This window comes from Taudactylus pleione, unplaced genomic scaffold (assembly GCF_031769625.1).
Source record: "Taudactylus pleione unplaced genomic scaffold, aTauple2 ptg000040l, whole genome shotgun sequence".
Classification (NCBI taxonomy): domain Eukaryota; kingdom Metazoa; phylum Chordata; class Amphibia; order Anura; family Myobatrachidae; genus Taudactylus; species Taudactylus pleione.
In genome coordinates, this window is record NW_028284442.1 from 19,721,522 (window position 1) to 19,733,530 (window position 12,009).

The 12,009-nt window shown below is 42.8% G+C and overlaps 1 protein-coding gene across 1 annotated transcript in view; it reads right to left on the reverse strand.

Annotated features, from left to right (window-relative positions):
• The window catches only part of NR2C1 (nuclear receptor subfamily 2 group C member 1), a 54,852-nt gene that overhangs the window by 23,360 nt on the left and 19,483 nt on the right, over window positions 1-12,009 (reverse strand). The window contains exons 4-5 of the mRNA XM_088454573.1: window positions 6,389-6,619; window positions 5,386-5,470 (exon numbers count right to left, since the gene is read on the reverse strand). Coding sequence (XP_088310699.1) covers window positions 5,386-5,470; window positions 6,389-6,619 — 316 coding nt within the window. The remainder of the gene's footprint in view (window positions 1-5,385; window positions 5,471-6,388; window positions 6,620-12,009) is intronic.

A 12,009-nucleotide genomic window follows, 5' to 3' on the forward strand; every position in this document is an offset into this window, starting at 1 on the left:
TGTGGCCCTGGTGTGGGAGCCAAATAAGGAGTGAGCAGCCAGGACATGCAAGGGTATCCACTGTCTCCTGTGAACAAAAATAGACCACATCAGGAACACTGTGTATCAAGCTTAACATTGTTATGTACTAAAGGTCTCCACTTACCCAGAAGCCACGCATCACCAGCTTGTAGGTTGGTTAATTTCTGCCATATCCCTGATTGCCGGATGACGAAGGAGTCATGAGCACTTCCGGGTAATTTAGCATTCAGGGACAGGATCTGGAGGGAGGCATCACATACCACCATTACATTCAGGGAGTGATAGTGTTTCCTGTTTCTAAATATTGCCTCCAGCCGTGCTGGAGGCTGAAGTGGTATGTGAGTACCATCCACAACCCCTATGATGTGTGGGAAGCCAGCTATTTGGTAAAAATTGGCCTTGGCCACACTAAGGGCACCCATATCCAAAGGCATTTTAATAAAATGATGGAGGTGCTTGAAAAGTGCCTCCATCACTGCCCTCAGGATCCTGGAAAAGGAGGATTGGGAGATGCCCGCCACTATTCCCACCGTTGTTTGAAATGATCCTGAGGCACAGAAATGTAACACCGCCATAAATTGCGTCAGTGGTGGTATTGCTGTTGGACTGTCAATTTGCCGCTCAAGATCACTTTCTATTAATGAGAGAGTGTCTATGATGATTTTGGGAGGTAGACGGTAGCGTCTTAAAACCTCATCATCGGGCATTCCAAAAAGGGTGACACGTGTTCGAAATATCTGGGGCCTTGCATGCCTACGATGCCTACGCCTGGGACGAGTTTGAGGTTGGTCGTCTTCCGGGAGCAGGGCCAGAACAATTCGCCCCAGATCTACCTGAAATTCAAAGTTTACAATGTAAGGCTTTTGACCCACCCCAAAAGTAAGAAAAAACAACTTAGCTTTCTGATACCATCCATAGCTGCTTACATGCCGGGGTATTGTCATGATACGTATAAACTGTAAAAAAGCCAACAATGAGACTTCAAAAATTTAGAGGGTGTTTTTTTTGTTTAAAAATTGTTGCAAGCCAACACAGAAAATAGCGGAAAAACACATTTGGCCATCGATGAAAACGACATTGCACACCGTACGTCAAATAGGGTTCAAATGGACCCAAAAAATGGAAAAGGGAAAAGCAAAACTGGATTATATGATGAATAAGCCGTCAAAAATGCGGTAAATAATTCGCAAATGCAAGTCGCTACACCAACAGTCAAAAATGCGGTAATTAATTCGCAAATGCAAGTCGCTACACCAACAGTCAAAAATGCGGTAATTAATTCACAAATGCAAGACAAAAAATGGACTTACCCAACTCGAATATATAAGATTTCCACAAAAAACTTCTTTGGGTCCGAAAACAAAAAAAAACTAAAAAAGATGAAATGAGTGTTAAACAAATTAACGAACCACAAAACAGCAGAATACACCAATTGGCCACAAATTTGAATGCACAAAACTTACCAAATCAGGAAAGGATGTTGAAAAAATGAAAAAAATGCGAACGGAAAAACCAAAGAAATGTAGCAAAAACAAACAAAAAAACAACTCTGCCAAATCCTCCAAACGCAAACAACCAAATCCAAACCACTTAACCGACAACACTCCAACAACCCCACCTCGAATCCACACACACCAAGCCATAAATAGTGTTTATTTTCCCGCACAAATTAAGGATGAATCATAGGGACGCACAATCAATGATGCGGCCGCAAACTAAGGACGCATGTATAAATACGTCACGAAATCACATAGAATTTCTGGATGATTTCATGCTGGAAGCAGAGACATGGCTTCAAACCAGGGAAACAATGGTCAAAATTGCGGCGGTAAGGCCTTCATGCATTTTGTGTCAATGATTCTTTTAAAACATAATATTGTGCAAGTTGTGAAGTGGCTAAATCTGCATATTTACCCAAATAGGTGAGGAGGATGACATGGAAGAGACTGCTGGCCCCAGTCAACCCGCCAAAGCTGCCAAAAAAAAAAGGCAGCCACATTTCACAAGCAAGGAGATGGAGGTTTTGATCCAGAAGTGCGTTGACATCCTGCCCCAGGCAGCCAGGAATATGAGCCAAAGCCAGAAGTGGAGAATGTGGGAGGAGGTCGCCGTTGCTGTCAATAGGGTGGGTGATTATGTCCGTCTAGCCCGGGATGTCAAACGGCGGTAAGTAAACACTTTCCCATCCTATAAACAAACCCCATTGTAAAAAAAAGGATAATGGTTCCAAATTCATTCCACAGATGGGCAGACTTCGAATATCGTCTCAAACAAAAACTTGCCGACAGGGCTAGGCATGCAAGGGGGACAGGTGGGGGTCCCACCCCTGTGTCATTGGAGTTGACAGACTTAGAAGAGATGGCACAGGGGTGTGTGCAGGCTGTGGAGGTGTTTGGCGTGTCCAACATGGATACGGACATGCCAGACTTTGCGGCTCCTCATGTTGGCCAAGGTAAGTCTTGTGATGTCACCAACTCAGAAATGCTATTGTGCCAATATGTAGATTCTAATGTGAGTCTTTTCTCCAATTTCCTAACAGAGACAGAGGCGGATGAGTCTGCTCCAGAGGGGAGCCTTGGCCGCAGAATTTCTGCTGGCTCTGCAGGGGAGGAACCAGTACATCCGGCTGAGGACCCTGCAGAAGCCAGTCCAGGGCGTGCCCCCTCGCAGGCAGTGGGCCTCCTCACAGAACTCAATTTTAAATCGGATTGCCATACGGAGATTCTGCAGAAGATGGACGCCAGTCTGATACGGGTGGCTGAGGCCCTGGAGCAAAATGCTGCGGCCAACGTGACCATTGGTCAGGCCCTGGCGGAAAATACCAGGGCCAACATCCGCATCGCCGATGCCCTGGAGCAGCTCGTTCGCCAGCACATGGTGGAGCCGACCTCCCTTCCTGCCGGAACATCCGGATCCTCCACCTCTGGCACAACATCAGCCAATCCTCCAAATGTGCCTAGCCCTGTGCCTAGTCCAGAGGCCACAACATCTGCCTCTGGACAGGCCAGCCCGATGGCATCCCGGACCCGGTCTGGCGCCCACCCTCACCCAGCCAAACGGGCGAGAAAACGGTGACAGCAATGGCGACTTTTCCCACACTCCTTCTGTGCTTGGCTCATATTCCTTTCTGGTCAAAACTTCCCTCTCCTTTCTTGTGAAATGTTTTTAAATTTTGTATTTACGCTTATGTTAGTAGTTATGTTATATTTTTTTTTGGATCAAATATCTTGGCCACAAAAAAAGGCAATACAATATTAGGCCAATTTGTTTGTGTGTAAACAATAAATTAAAAACAAAACACTGACATTGTATTGTGACATTATTGTACAAATGGGTTACATTTAATCCTGGCCTTAAACGCAAAAACTGACCCTCTTTCAAAAAAAAAAAGGCCTCTTTAAGGAACGTTTAAAAAATCACATAGCGATGCAAATTCCACAGTAAACCAAAAAAAAGGGGAGCTAATTAAAAGATGATGACATTATTGTTACAATAGGCCATAACCACCAAATTGTGGCCAAAATAAAACCCCAAAAATGTACGCTAATTGATTGTGTAATCATGACATTAGCAGCTCTGATTTCCACCTGCGTACGCTTTTGTGCTATCCCAATAAACTGCTTTCCAAACACATACCAAGCCGGATTTCAATCCAACACTAATTACTTTACTGACCAGCCGCGATTAATCGCTGCACCATCGTGGAGTCCCGGGACGGAGGAGAAGGCCATCGCCAATGTGGTCGAGTAATCCTGACCCTAAGCTGTGCGAGCATTTTGAAGGGAAAGCGGATGTTTCAGTGACGTATGAGACGGTCCGAACACATTTGACGTTCGCATCTGCTAATGTATGTACGCCCCAAAAACGCCTCGCCACGCCTGCGTTTTTTCATCTCCACCCCCGTCAACACCCAAAAACGCCCTGTTCTGTCAATCACATTTGACATGTCACTTCCTGTACGCTATTTTAGGAACGAGAGAAAAAAAGCTCGCAATCTGCCGTACGCACATGCGCAGTGTAACACCGACGCATGCGCGGTTAGTCAACATCGGAACGCAACGAGCGTACTGTTGTTAACGTGCGGCTCTGAATGAGGGCCGCTATCTCTTAAGTATGGTGAAAACCTGACACCAGTTTAGACTGGAAGGACAGTGATGTCTGGGATGCCCTGATTTTTATACTTCTTCTGAGGACAACTCTATTCAGTTCATTGACTGGAGTTCTGTTCAGCGCATGAAAAAGTGGAAAAAGCATATCAAATACACATTTGTGATGTTCATATGTTAAGCATTACTCAAAACAATGTAATCCTGCTGAAGACAACAATACGGTCAGCTGTTGATGTACTTTTCACAAGTTTTTGAATTGAGCTCTACATGTGCTACCTTTCAACTTCACTGCACATAGAGGCATATGTCTATTGTGACTCTATATGAAATTAAATTTATACACAATCAGGCTGCTATGTTTTGCTATCTATCTGACTGTATTTATGACAGGGACATATATGCAAACACCTCCATAGAACAGGGATTTTTGAATCAGTGTAGTTTACTAAGTTTTCCTCCATCTCCAGGAAAAAGAAATGTCATCCACTCTTAAGGATAACCTCTTACTGTTGAATACTAGATGATTCTGGCTCATTATTAGGGGCTAAATTCCCATAAATCTGCATATCTTCCTACATAACCCCAATTTCCAAGATGATCAGGCTACATATCCCTTTACGGTATGGTTATGGCGGGTTGGTGGGATTGCTAATATTGGTTATCTGGTAAATAAGAGTTCACAACAGACTCTCACATTTATGGAAGCTGTGGAAAAACATGAGAACCTAGTTGGCTACCCCCTGGCTTTCTTACAAGCCATACAATATATTTGCTCTGTTGTCCAGGTATTTTTGGATAGTGATTGGCAGAACCCTGTGGATCAACTTCTGTTATGTCCTTCTTTGTTTAAAAAGGCAATCGATCATTATTATCACACCCTTAGAGAGAACCTGGACCACTCTGCTTTACGCTCTGGGATTGTGAAATGGTTGGTTCCGGACCTACTCCCCACACTTACCACATCTTTTAAATTGCCCCGTCTGCTATGTACACTGAAATGTCCCTGAATTTTTTTCCCTGGGCATACCTTTCACCACACAGGAGCTTCCTGAAGGGATGTTCCTCTTCTCATAATTGTTAAAGGTGTGGGTAAAATAATGCTGATCAATATCCTTTGATTAGAGGGTTTTGGTTACAAGTTAAGTGTTATGTTGAGGCTCATCTTTTTAATAACCTACCCTTAACAGCGCAGTGAACTATATATTCTCAAGTTTATTGAAATAATTCGGACTTAAAACAAGTTGCGCACACTTACCTGAAGCTTTATCTCCACACACCACACACAGGTCCACTATTGGTTTGTTTAAATTCTGTTCTATACACTGGGTGTCCGATAATAGCTGTAATAATAATAATAATATTATATACTGAACAGGAACACTTCCACATATACTTAAAACTCTTCTGTGCAACATGCATATATGTGGGTTGCATATATAGTACTCCAGTCGTCTGCATTACTGTATACCAATCCAAGTTTTAAAGTATACAATGTAATTTGTTATGTAAGCAATGTACATTTCTATAGAATTGAAATGTCCTCATCTCATTTTACTATTCTAGATTTAGGGGCATACGTATTAATAATCACGGCACTGCCGCGATTATTAGCAGTCAGTATCGCTATGGATTTTTTACATTTTGAATTAAAATAACCCTGCTATGTACTAAAGGTTAACAGGGACAGCGGTAGCGATAACCTCTGTGCCTGTGGGTTACATCCCGCCCAAATTGGAGGAGTCTTTCACATTTGTGAAATAAACTCCTCTGCGGGATCTGACACTGTGCATGAATTCTGTGAAATCTGAAGAAATGCCTCGATAAATAGGCCTGTTAGTCACAATCTTATATTTTATCAAAAACTATGCACCAAATTACCATTCAGCTACAGCTAGCTAGCCATCCATCCTATATATATATATATATATATATATATATACTGCAAATATGTACATTGAAATAGTAGAACATTTAAATTGTTTTAAAATGTAAAAGTAATAAGCACATTTTTATATGTGTAAAAGAAAGAAAAATTGCATGATCTATCATTTGCATGAATATGAAAACAACGATTTTGAAAGATCTTGGAAGGATCCAGTAAGTAATATTGTAAGTCACTGTAAAATACTGCTGTATCTCTCACATAATTAGTATATTAAATAATAATTAGTTTTTATTAACTCAAAATGCACATGTGGAAGGATAAAACCTAGTTGCACAGGTTCATACATAACATAAGAAAAATCTAGGTTGATTACCTGAATGTGCTGTGCAGAAACCTCAGGGTTTGAGAAGAATATCTGGTTGACACCTGCTGCATCAGGAGTCGTTAGATAAACCTTGCCCTGGCTGTGGTCTTGCCTAGCGAGTATCACTTTACTTGGAGATGAGCCATCATTGTTAGTCAAGAAGAACCGTTTGCTGGCACCAGTCTGATCAACTGTTGTGACAATTTGGATCTTCTGATCAGATTGCTGATCTGTGACAAACTAAAGTTATATATGAAGTATGATTTTACTTGTTATTGACAATCAGCACAAAATCAAACATTACAAGTTTACTGGTGTAGCTTTCTCATTAATAAAGAGCAAAAGCTCTGTATATAAATAAGATCACATGCTGCTGCATTGCATGTACAGTGTATGTGCTCAAGATCTCATAAAGAATCATTTCTGCTTGTACATAATAAACAGTAGGAAAAACTTGTGTATATTAGGGATAGAAAATGTATCAAAACTTTATTCCATGCAAACATGTATCATGAACTAATAAAATAAATGACATCTGATCATGTTTAAAATCATATATAAAAATACTGGTGAGACCAGAGGTGAGGCCAGAGGTGGTACAACGCTGCGGTTTGGCACCAGTTTCGATCGCTGGACCGGGCTTCTAAATTCTGTTCCAGAGTTAGAGTTATGTGTTTACAACGGTCTAGTTTGGTGTGGGGAGGGGTACTTGACAGCTTTGCTCATTTTCACCAGACCTGTTTGCGCTGGCCAATGAGTCTATTTCCCTGCCTATTTAATTATCATTCTCTTATGTGAGGTCTTACCTCAACTAATACTATAACGTTTTATGTTACTTTTCCTAGACCTCGCCAACAACTCCCTTGTTAACCTCATTAATATTGTGGATGGTTTTCGGTTTTACAGATTAATTGGACAAAATGCAGCATTTATCTGCTTAGGAACAAAGGAGCTCATTCAGACCTGCTCGCTAGATGCGTACGCTCGCTCCCAGCGTATGCAAATTCGGCTAAGTGACGGCATGGCAGGTGATCGCAAGGCAAGGCATAAGCACGCCCAGTATGACTTGGCGTGCGATCGCTTTGTGTATGTAGTGCTTAATACGCCCACGTTATCTCCAGGAAGTGTATGGAATGATCGGTACATCGGGTACCATCGGCAGCGCTTAAGGTAGCCTATACCCTGCCGCAATCACTGCGATCACTTCAGAGTGAAATCCCACCAAGTGACGTGTACTATGACGCTGCCTTTTAACTATGGACGCCTCTGAAACGGAGTTGGGACACTCAGGCACGCCTGCGTTTGCATCTCCACTGCCCCGTTATTAATGGCCAGCCCTTGTCACCACCCACAAACTGCCTCTCCTGTCACTCAATCTACTGGGCAGTCTATGCGCAGCGAGCAAATGCATCACGATCTCTCGCATTGCGATGTGTACACATGCGCAGATAGCGACTATCGGCCAGCTACGAGCGATCACATCATAGCGAACGGGTCTGAACCAGCCCCAAAATACCTTGAAAATCCTAGTGACTAATTTGGCTTCTGACTTTGTTTTTCTCAACATAAACCCGGTCTCTGAATATCTTTAAGTCAAGTCATATACATAGAATTGTCTCCCTCTTACTATAACACGTGGGATCAATCTAATTAAAATGACTATTCAACCTACTTATTTGTATCCCTTACATCACTCAATTTATATCCCTATTTGGCGTTTCAATAGAAAGAAGCCAGGATTAAAATAATTACACTGTGTGAATCTAGTTTGTCTTGTATTCCTAATTTTATTAAGATTCTGTATCGCGGCGGATATCTTCATTATTAATGAAAATATCCCCGGCATCTTGTGGAAGTTTTTAACTTTTAAAAGTGCACAGTGTTTACTTCTACCACCAGCCGGAGTCTGCGGGAGAGGGATCGGAAGATCTCTATCCTGCCCCTAAGCCTCCATAGGTTTAAAGCAGTTTATCGAGGCCAAACACCGAAAAGCATCGCTTTTTGGAGTTTGGTACTTAGGGCTGAGATCGTATTCCCCACTGATCATAATGGGGACTGTAATCTGTGCTACTTAGCACTCTGAATTGTTGCTAGTACATAACAAACAACAATTCATAAAATTATGCAGAAACTGTCATAATTTTTACTACATAATTTTATGAAAAAGAAAGCTTGATACATTGGGCCTGATTCAGAGCCGGACGCTCTGGCCAGAGCGCTTGCTCTGAATCAGGGCCCTCCTACCTAAAAATGGAGCAGCCTCCTGGCCGCTCGCATAGCTGTGGGTGACCACCCACAGCTTATGCGAGTGGCCAAAAAGATGGTCCCATCGGGCTTGCGACGAGACCCTGCGGTAGGGTCTCGCTGCCGCAAGCCCAGGAGTGCTTTTGGCTCTATCAGAGCCAAAAGCACTCCCACTGACATCACTAGTGATGTCAGTGGGGCCGGACCCAGACGGTAGGCGTTCCCATGGGAACGCCTCCGTATGGGCAGCAACGCCCCCGGCACGCCCACCAAAGGGGGGGTGCTGTCACTCACCATCGACAGCACGCCCCCTTTGGTGCGAGACCCATAGCGACAGCTGGGCTGTCGCTATGTGGGTCTCGCGCATGCGCACGACGGAGCTCCCTCCGTCGTGTGCATGCGCATTAGGGCACGATCGACCCGCTTGCGAGCGGGTCTGAATTAGGCCCCTGAAATATTTTATTGTCAACGGATACAAGACAATTCTCATATAGAATGATAAAAAAAAAGCTGTACAATACACAAGGTTTACTGAGACAAGAAGAAATAGTGGAGTGTATACCCATGCGCTAAAGCAGCCAACAGATCAAATGACCTATGATGTTGTTCCCGCAACCTCAGAATAAATACTATCTCTATGCAAATTAGATGACTGTTATCATGTCGGCGCTCTAATAATGAAGCAATAAAAAATGGAAAGTCAATTCCTATTGCACAATTTCTATATAATCAAACGTCTTATCCTCAGAAGATTGTGAGTCCTCTGTTCAGAGAAAGCTTGTTCAATCACTTCAAATCTTCTTAATCATGTCATCCGTGGACAAAGGTGTGGATGTGTCTCTCAAAAAAATGGAGAGAAAGCAATACATAGCATAATCTCCTTTTTAATAATGAGTAGACACATAAAACATGTAAACACACGTGACATATAAAATCCTTAATTAGAAGAAAAAAATACAATTACCATCAAGGCTTTCAGAACTATACAAAAGTTCTGGATAGGTATGTATAGCAGAAATCCTTAGATGTCCACAGATCTCAATCAGCAATAACCAGTCAGGCCAATACTGTGACAGGATCCAGGAAAATAAGGCTTATTTTCCTGGATCCTGTCACAGTATTGGCCTGACTGGTTATTGCTGATTGAGATCTGTGGACATCTAAGGATTTCTGCTATACATACCTATCCAGAACTTTTGTATAGTTCTGAAAGCCTTGATGGTAATTGTATTTTTTTTCTTCTAATTAAGGATTTTATATGTCACGTGTGTTTACATGTTTTATGTGTCTACTCATTATTAAAAAGGAGATTATGCTATGTATTGCTTTCTCTCCATTTTTTTGAGAGACATATCCACACCTTTGTCCACGGATGACATGATTAAGAAGATTTGAAGTGATTGAACAAGCTTTCTCTGAACAGAGGACTCACAATCTTCTGAGGATAAGACGTTTGATTATATAGAAATTGTGCAATAGGAATTGACTTTCCATTTTTTAATACACAAGGTTTGACTGTTATGTTAAAAAAAAAAAACTAGGAGGAGAGATGGGGGAAGGACAGTATGGGTAGGGAATAGAGGGAGGAAAGGGATCACACATATTGTGCAATAATAAATGGGGAGGAAGAACAGGACAAAATCAGAGCATGGGATTGCAAAAATAAAGTTAAAATTAAATCAGAGAAAAAGATTGAGGGGTAAATTTACTGAGCTGCGACTTGTTATTCAAATTTAAGCATCAAATGTAAAATGACAATACTATTCAAAGCAAAACACGCTGAGAAGCGACAGTCTTTGCAAGATGCCACTTAGTAAATTTATTAATTTGCTAATGTACTAAAATTATTATAGCTCAGGGCGTGGCCTGGTAGCATGTAGGACGTGTTTACCAGCTCTCCCGCTTTCATCCTGCTCAAAAATCCTGTTTGAAAGGCAGCACTCATTCCATATTGGATATAGTGGTGGAGTACTCTCTCTCCTCCACCCCCTGAGATACTCCAGTAAGCTCCTTATCCAGTGCCTGCTTACTTGCTGTTCGGGTCCTGCAGCATGGTGTTTCTGGCTCCGGCAGCTGCTTCTCTGTGCTGTGACCGGCTGGTGACTCCCTCATATTCTGGTGGCTCGGCTGACCTGTTTGCTGCCCATTGCTGCTTTAGGACTTTCCCTGGTATCCATCTCTATTCCATCTCAAGAGAGTTCCTCGGCCACCTGGGCATCCACCCAGACGAATAGGGCTTCATCCAGACGTCTTTCGAATACTAGTTCTTTGCTGGTGGTGGTCAGTCATCGTCTTGTTGGTATCTCGGCACAGACATAGAAACAGGGGTACTTCTCCCATACCAGGGTTCACGGGAGCCCTTTGGGTGGACGTCTCGCCGTAATCCTGGTTGCCTCCTATGGGCATTGGTGAGTTTGGTATGCAGGTCTTCTATCAATGCTCTGCTGTATCTTTATTCTCGTCGGATCTTCTATCTCAGGGCCCATGCTCTTGACTCCTCAGTTTTGAGCAATACAGGGTTCTCCAGGTCGGTCATTCATGCTATGCTGTATGCCCGTAAGTTCTCATTAAGACTTTGTCACTGCTTCGGAGATTTTCTTCGCTTGGTGTTCTGGCCAAAAATTTTTTCCCCAGAGTGTTTCCCTTTCTTGGGTCCTTTCCATTATGCAGGTGGGAATCAAATTAGATAAAAACAACCAAGCTCCAAAAGAGAGTATAATTCAATATATAGAACGTTTAATAAAATTTGTAAACAGCTGCCCACCACCTGAGAGTATGCCACCACTCCCAAACGGCACAATAAGTGCTGATAACTGCAGAAAAAATATATATAGGTGGAACGGCGCTAGAAAAATATGGTGAATGTGTTTCTAGCGCTGTTCCACCTATATATATTTTCTCCTTTTGCAGGTGGGGTTGGATTTTTTCCTCCACTTCTCTGCTTGGAAGTTGCAGGTTTCCACACATGCTGTCCTGTTCAGAGACGCATTGCTCTGATGCCAGACGTATGAACTTCCCTTCAATGTGTTCTCCTCGTAAGGTGTTGTTCCTCGGCTCCTTGGCCTTTGGTGTTTCGAGCTCTTCAGTTATCACCCTTTGTCTGTTCTGCTGACATTTGTTGGCTTACGTGGATGACCGCTTTCCTGCTCCCAGCCAGTGTTTCTCTGGGGTGCGTTGTCATGTTCCTCCCCAGTGTGGTTTTTTCACTGGGACTGGGCTGTTCTTTGTATTTGCTTTAGCTACCTTCCTACGGTAGTCTCTCAGTTTCTCATCACCCATTACTGTTTGGTCCCTGTGTTTCAGCCACCTATGTTTCTACGGAGGAGTCCTCTTTTGATTGTGCCAGCCCTCGGGATCTTTATGGTTAGGACTCGGGTTTTTGTCCT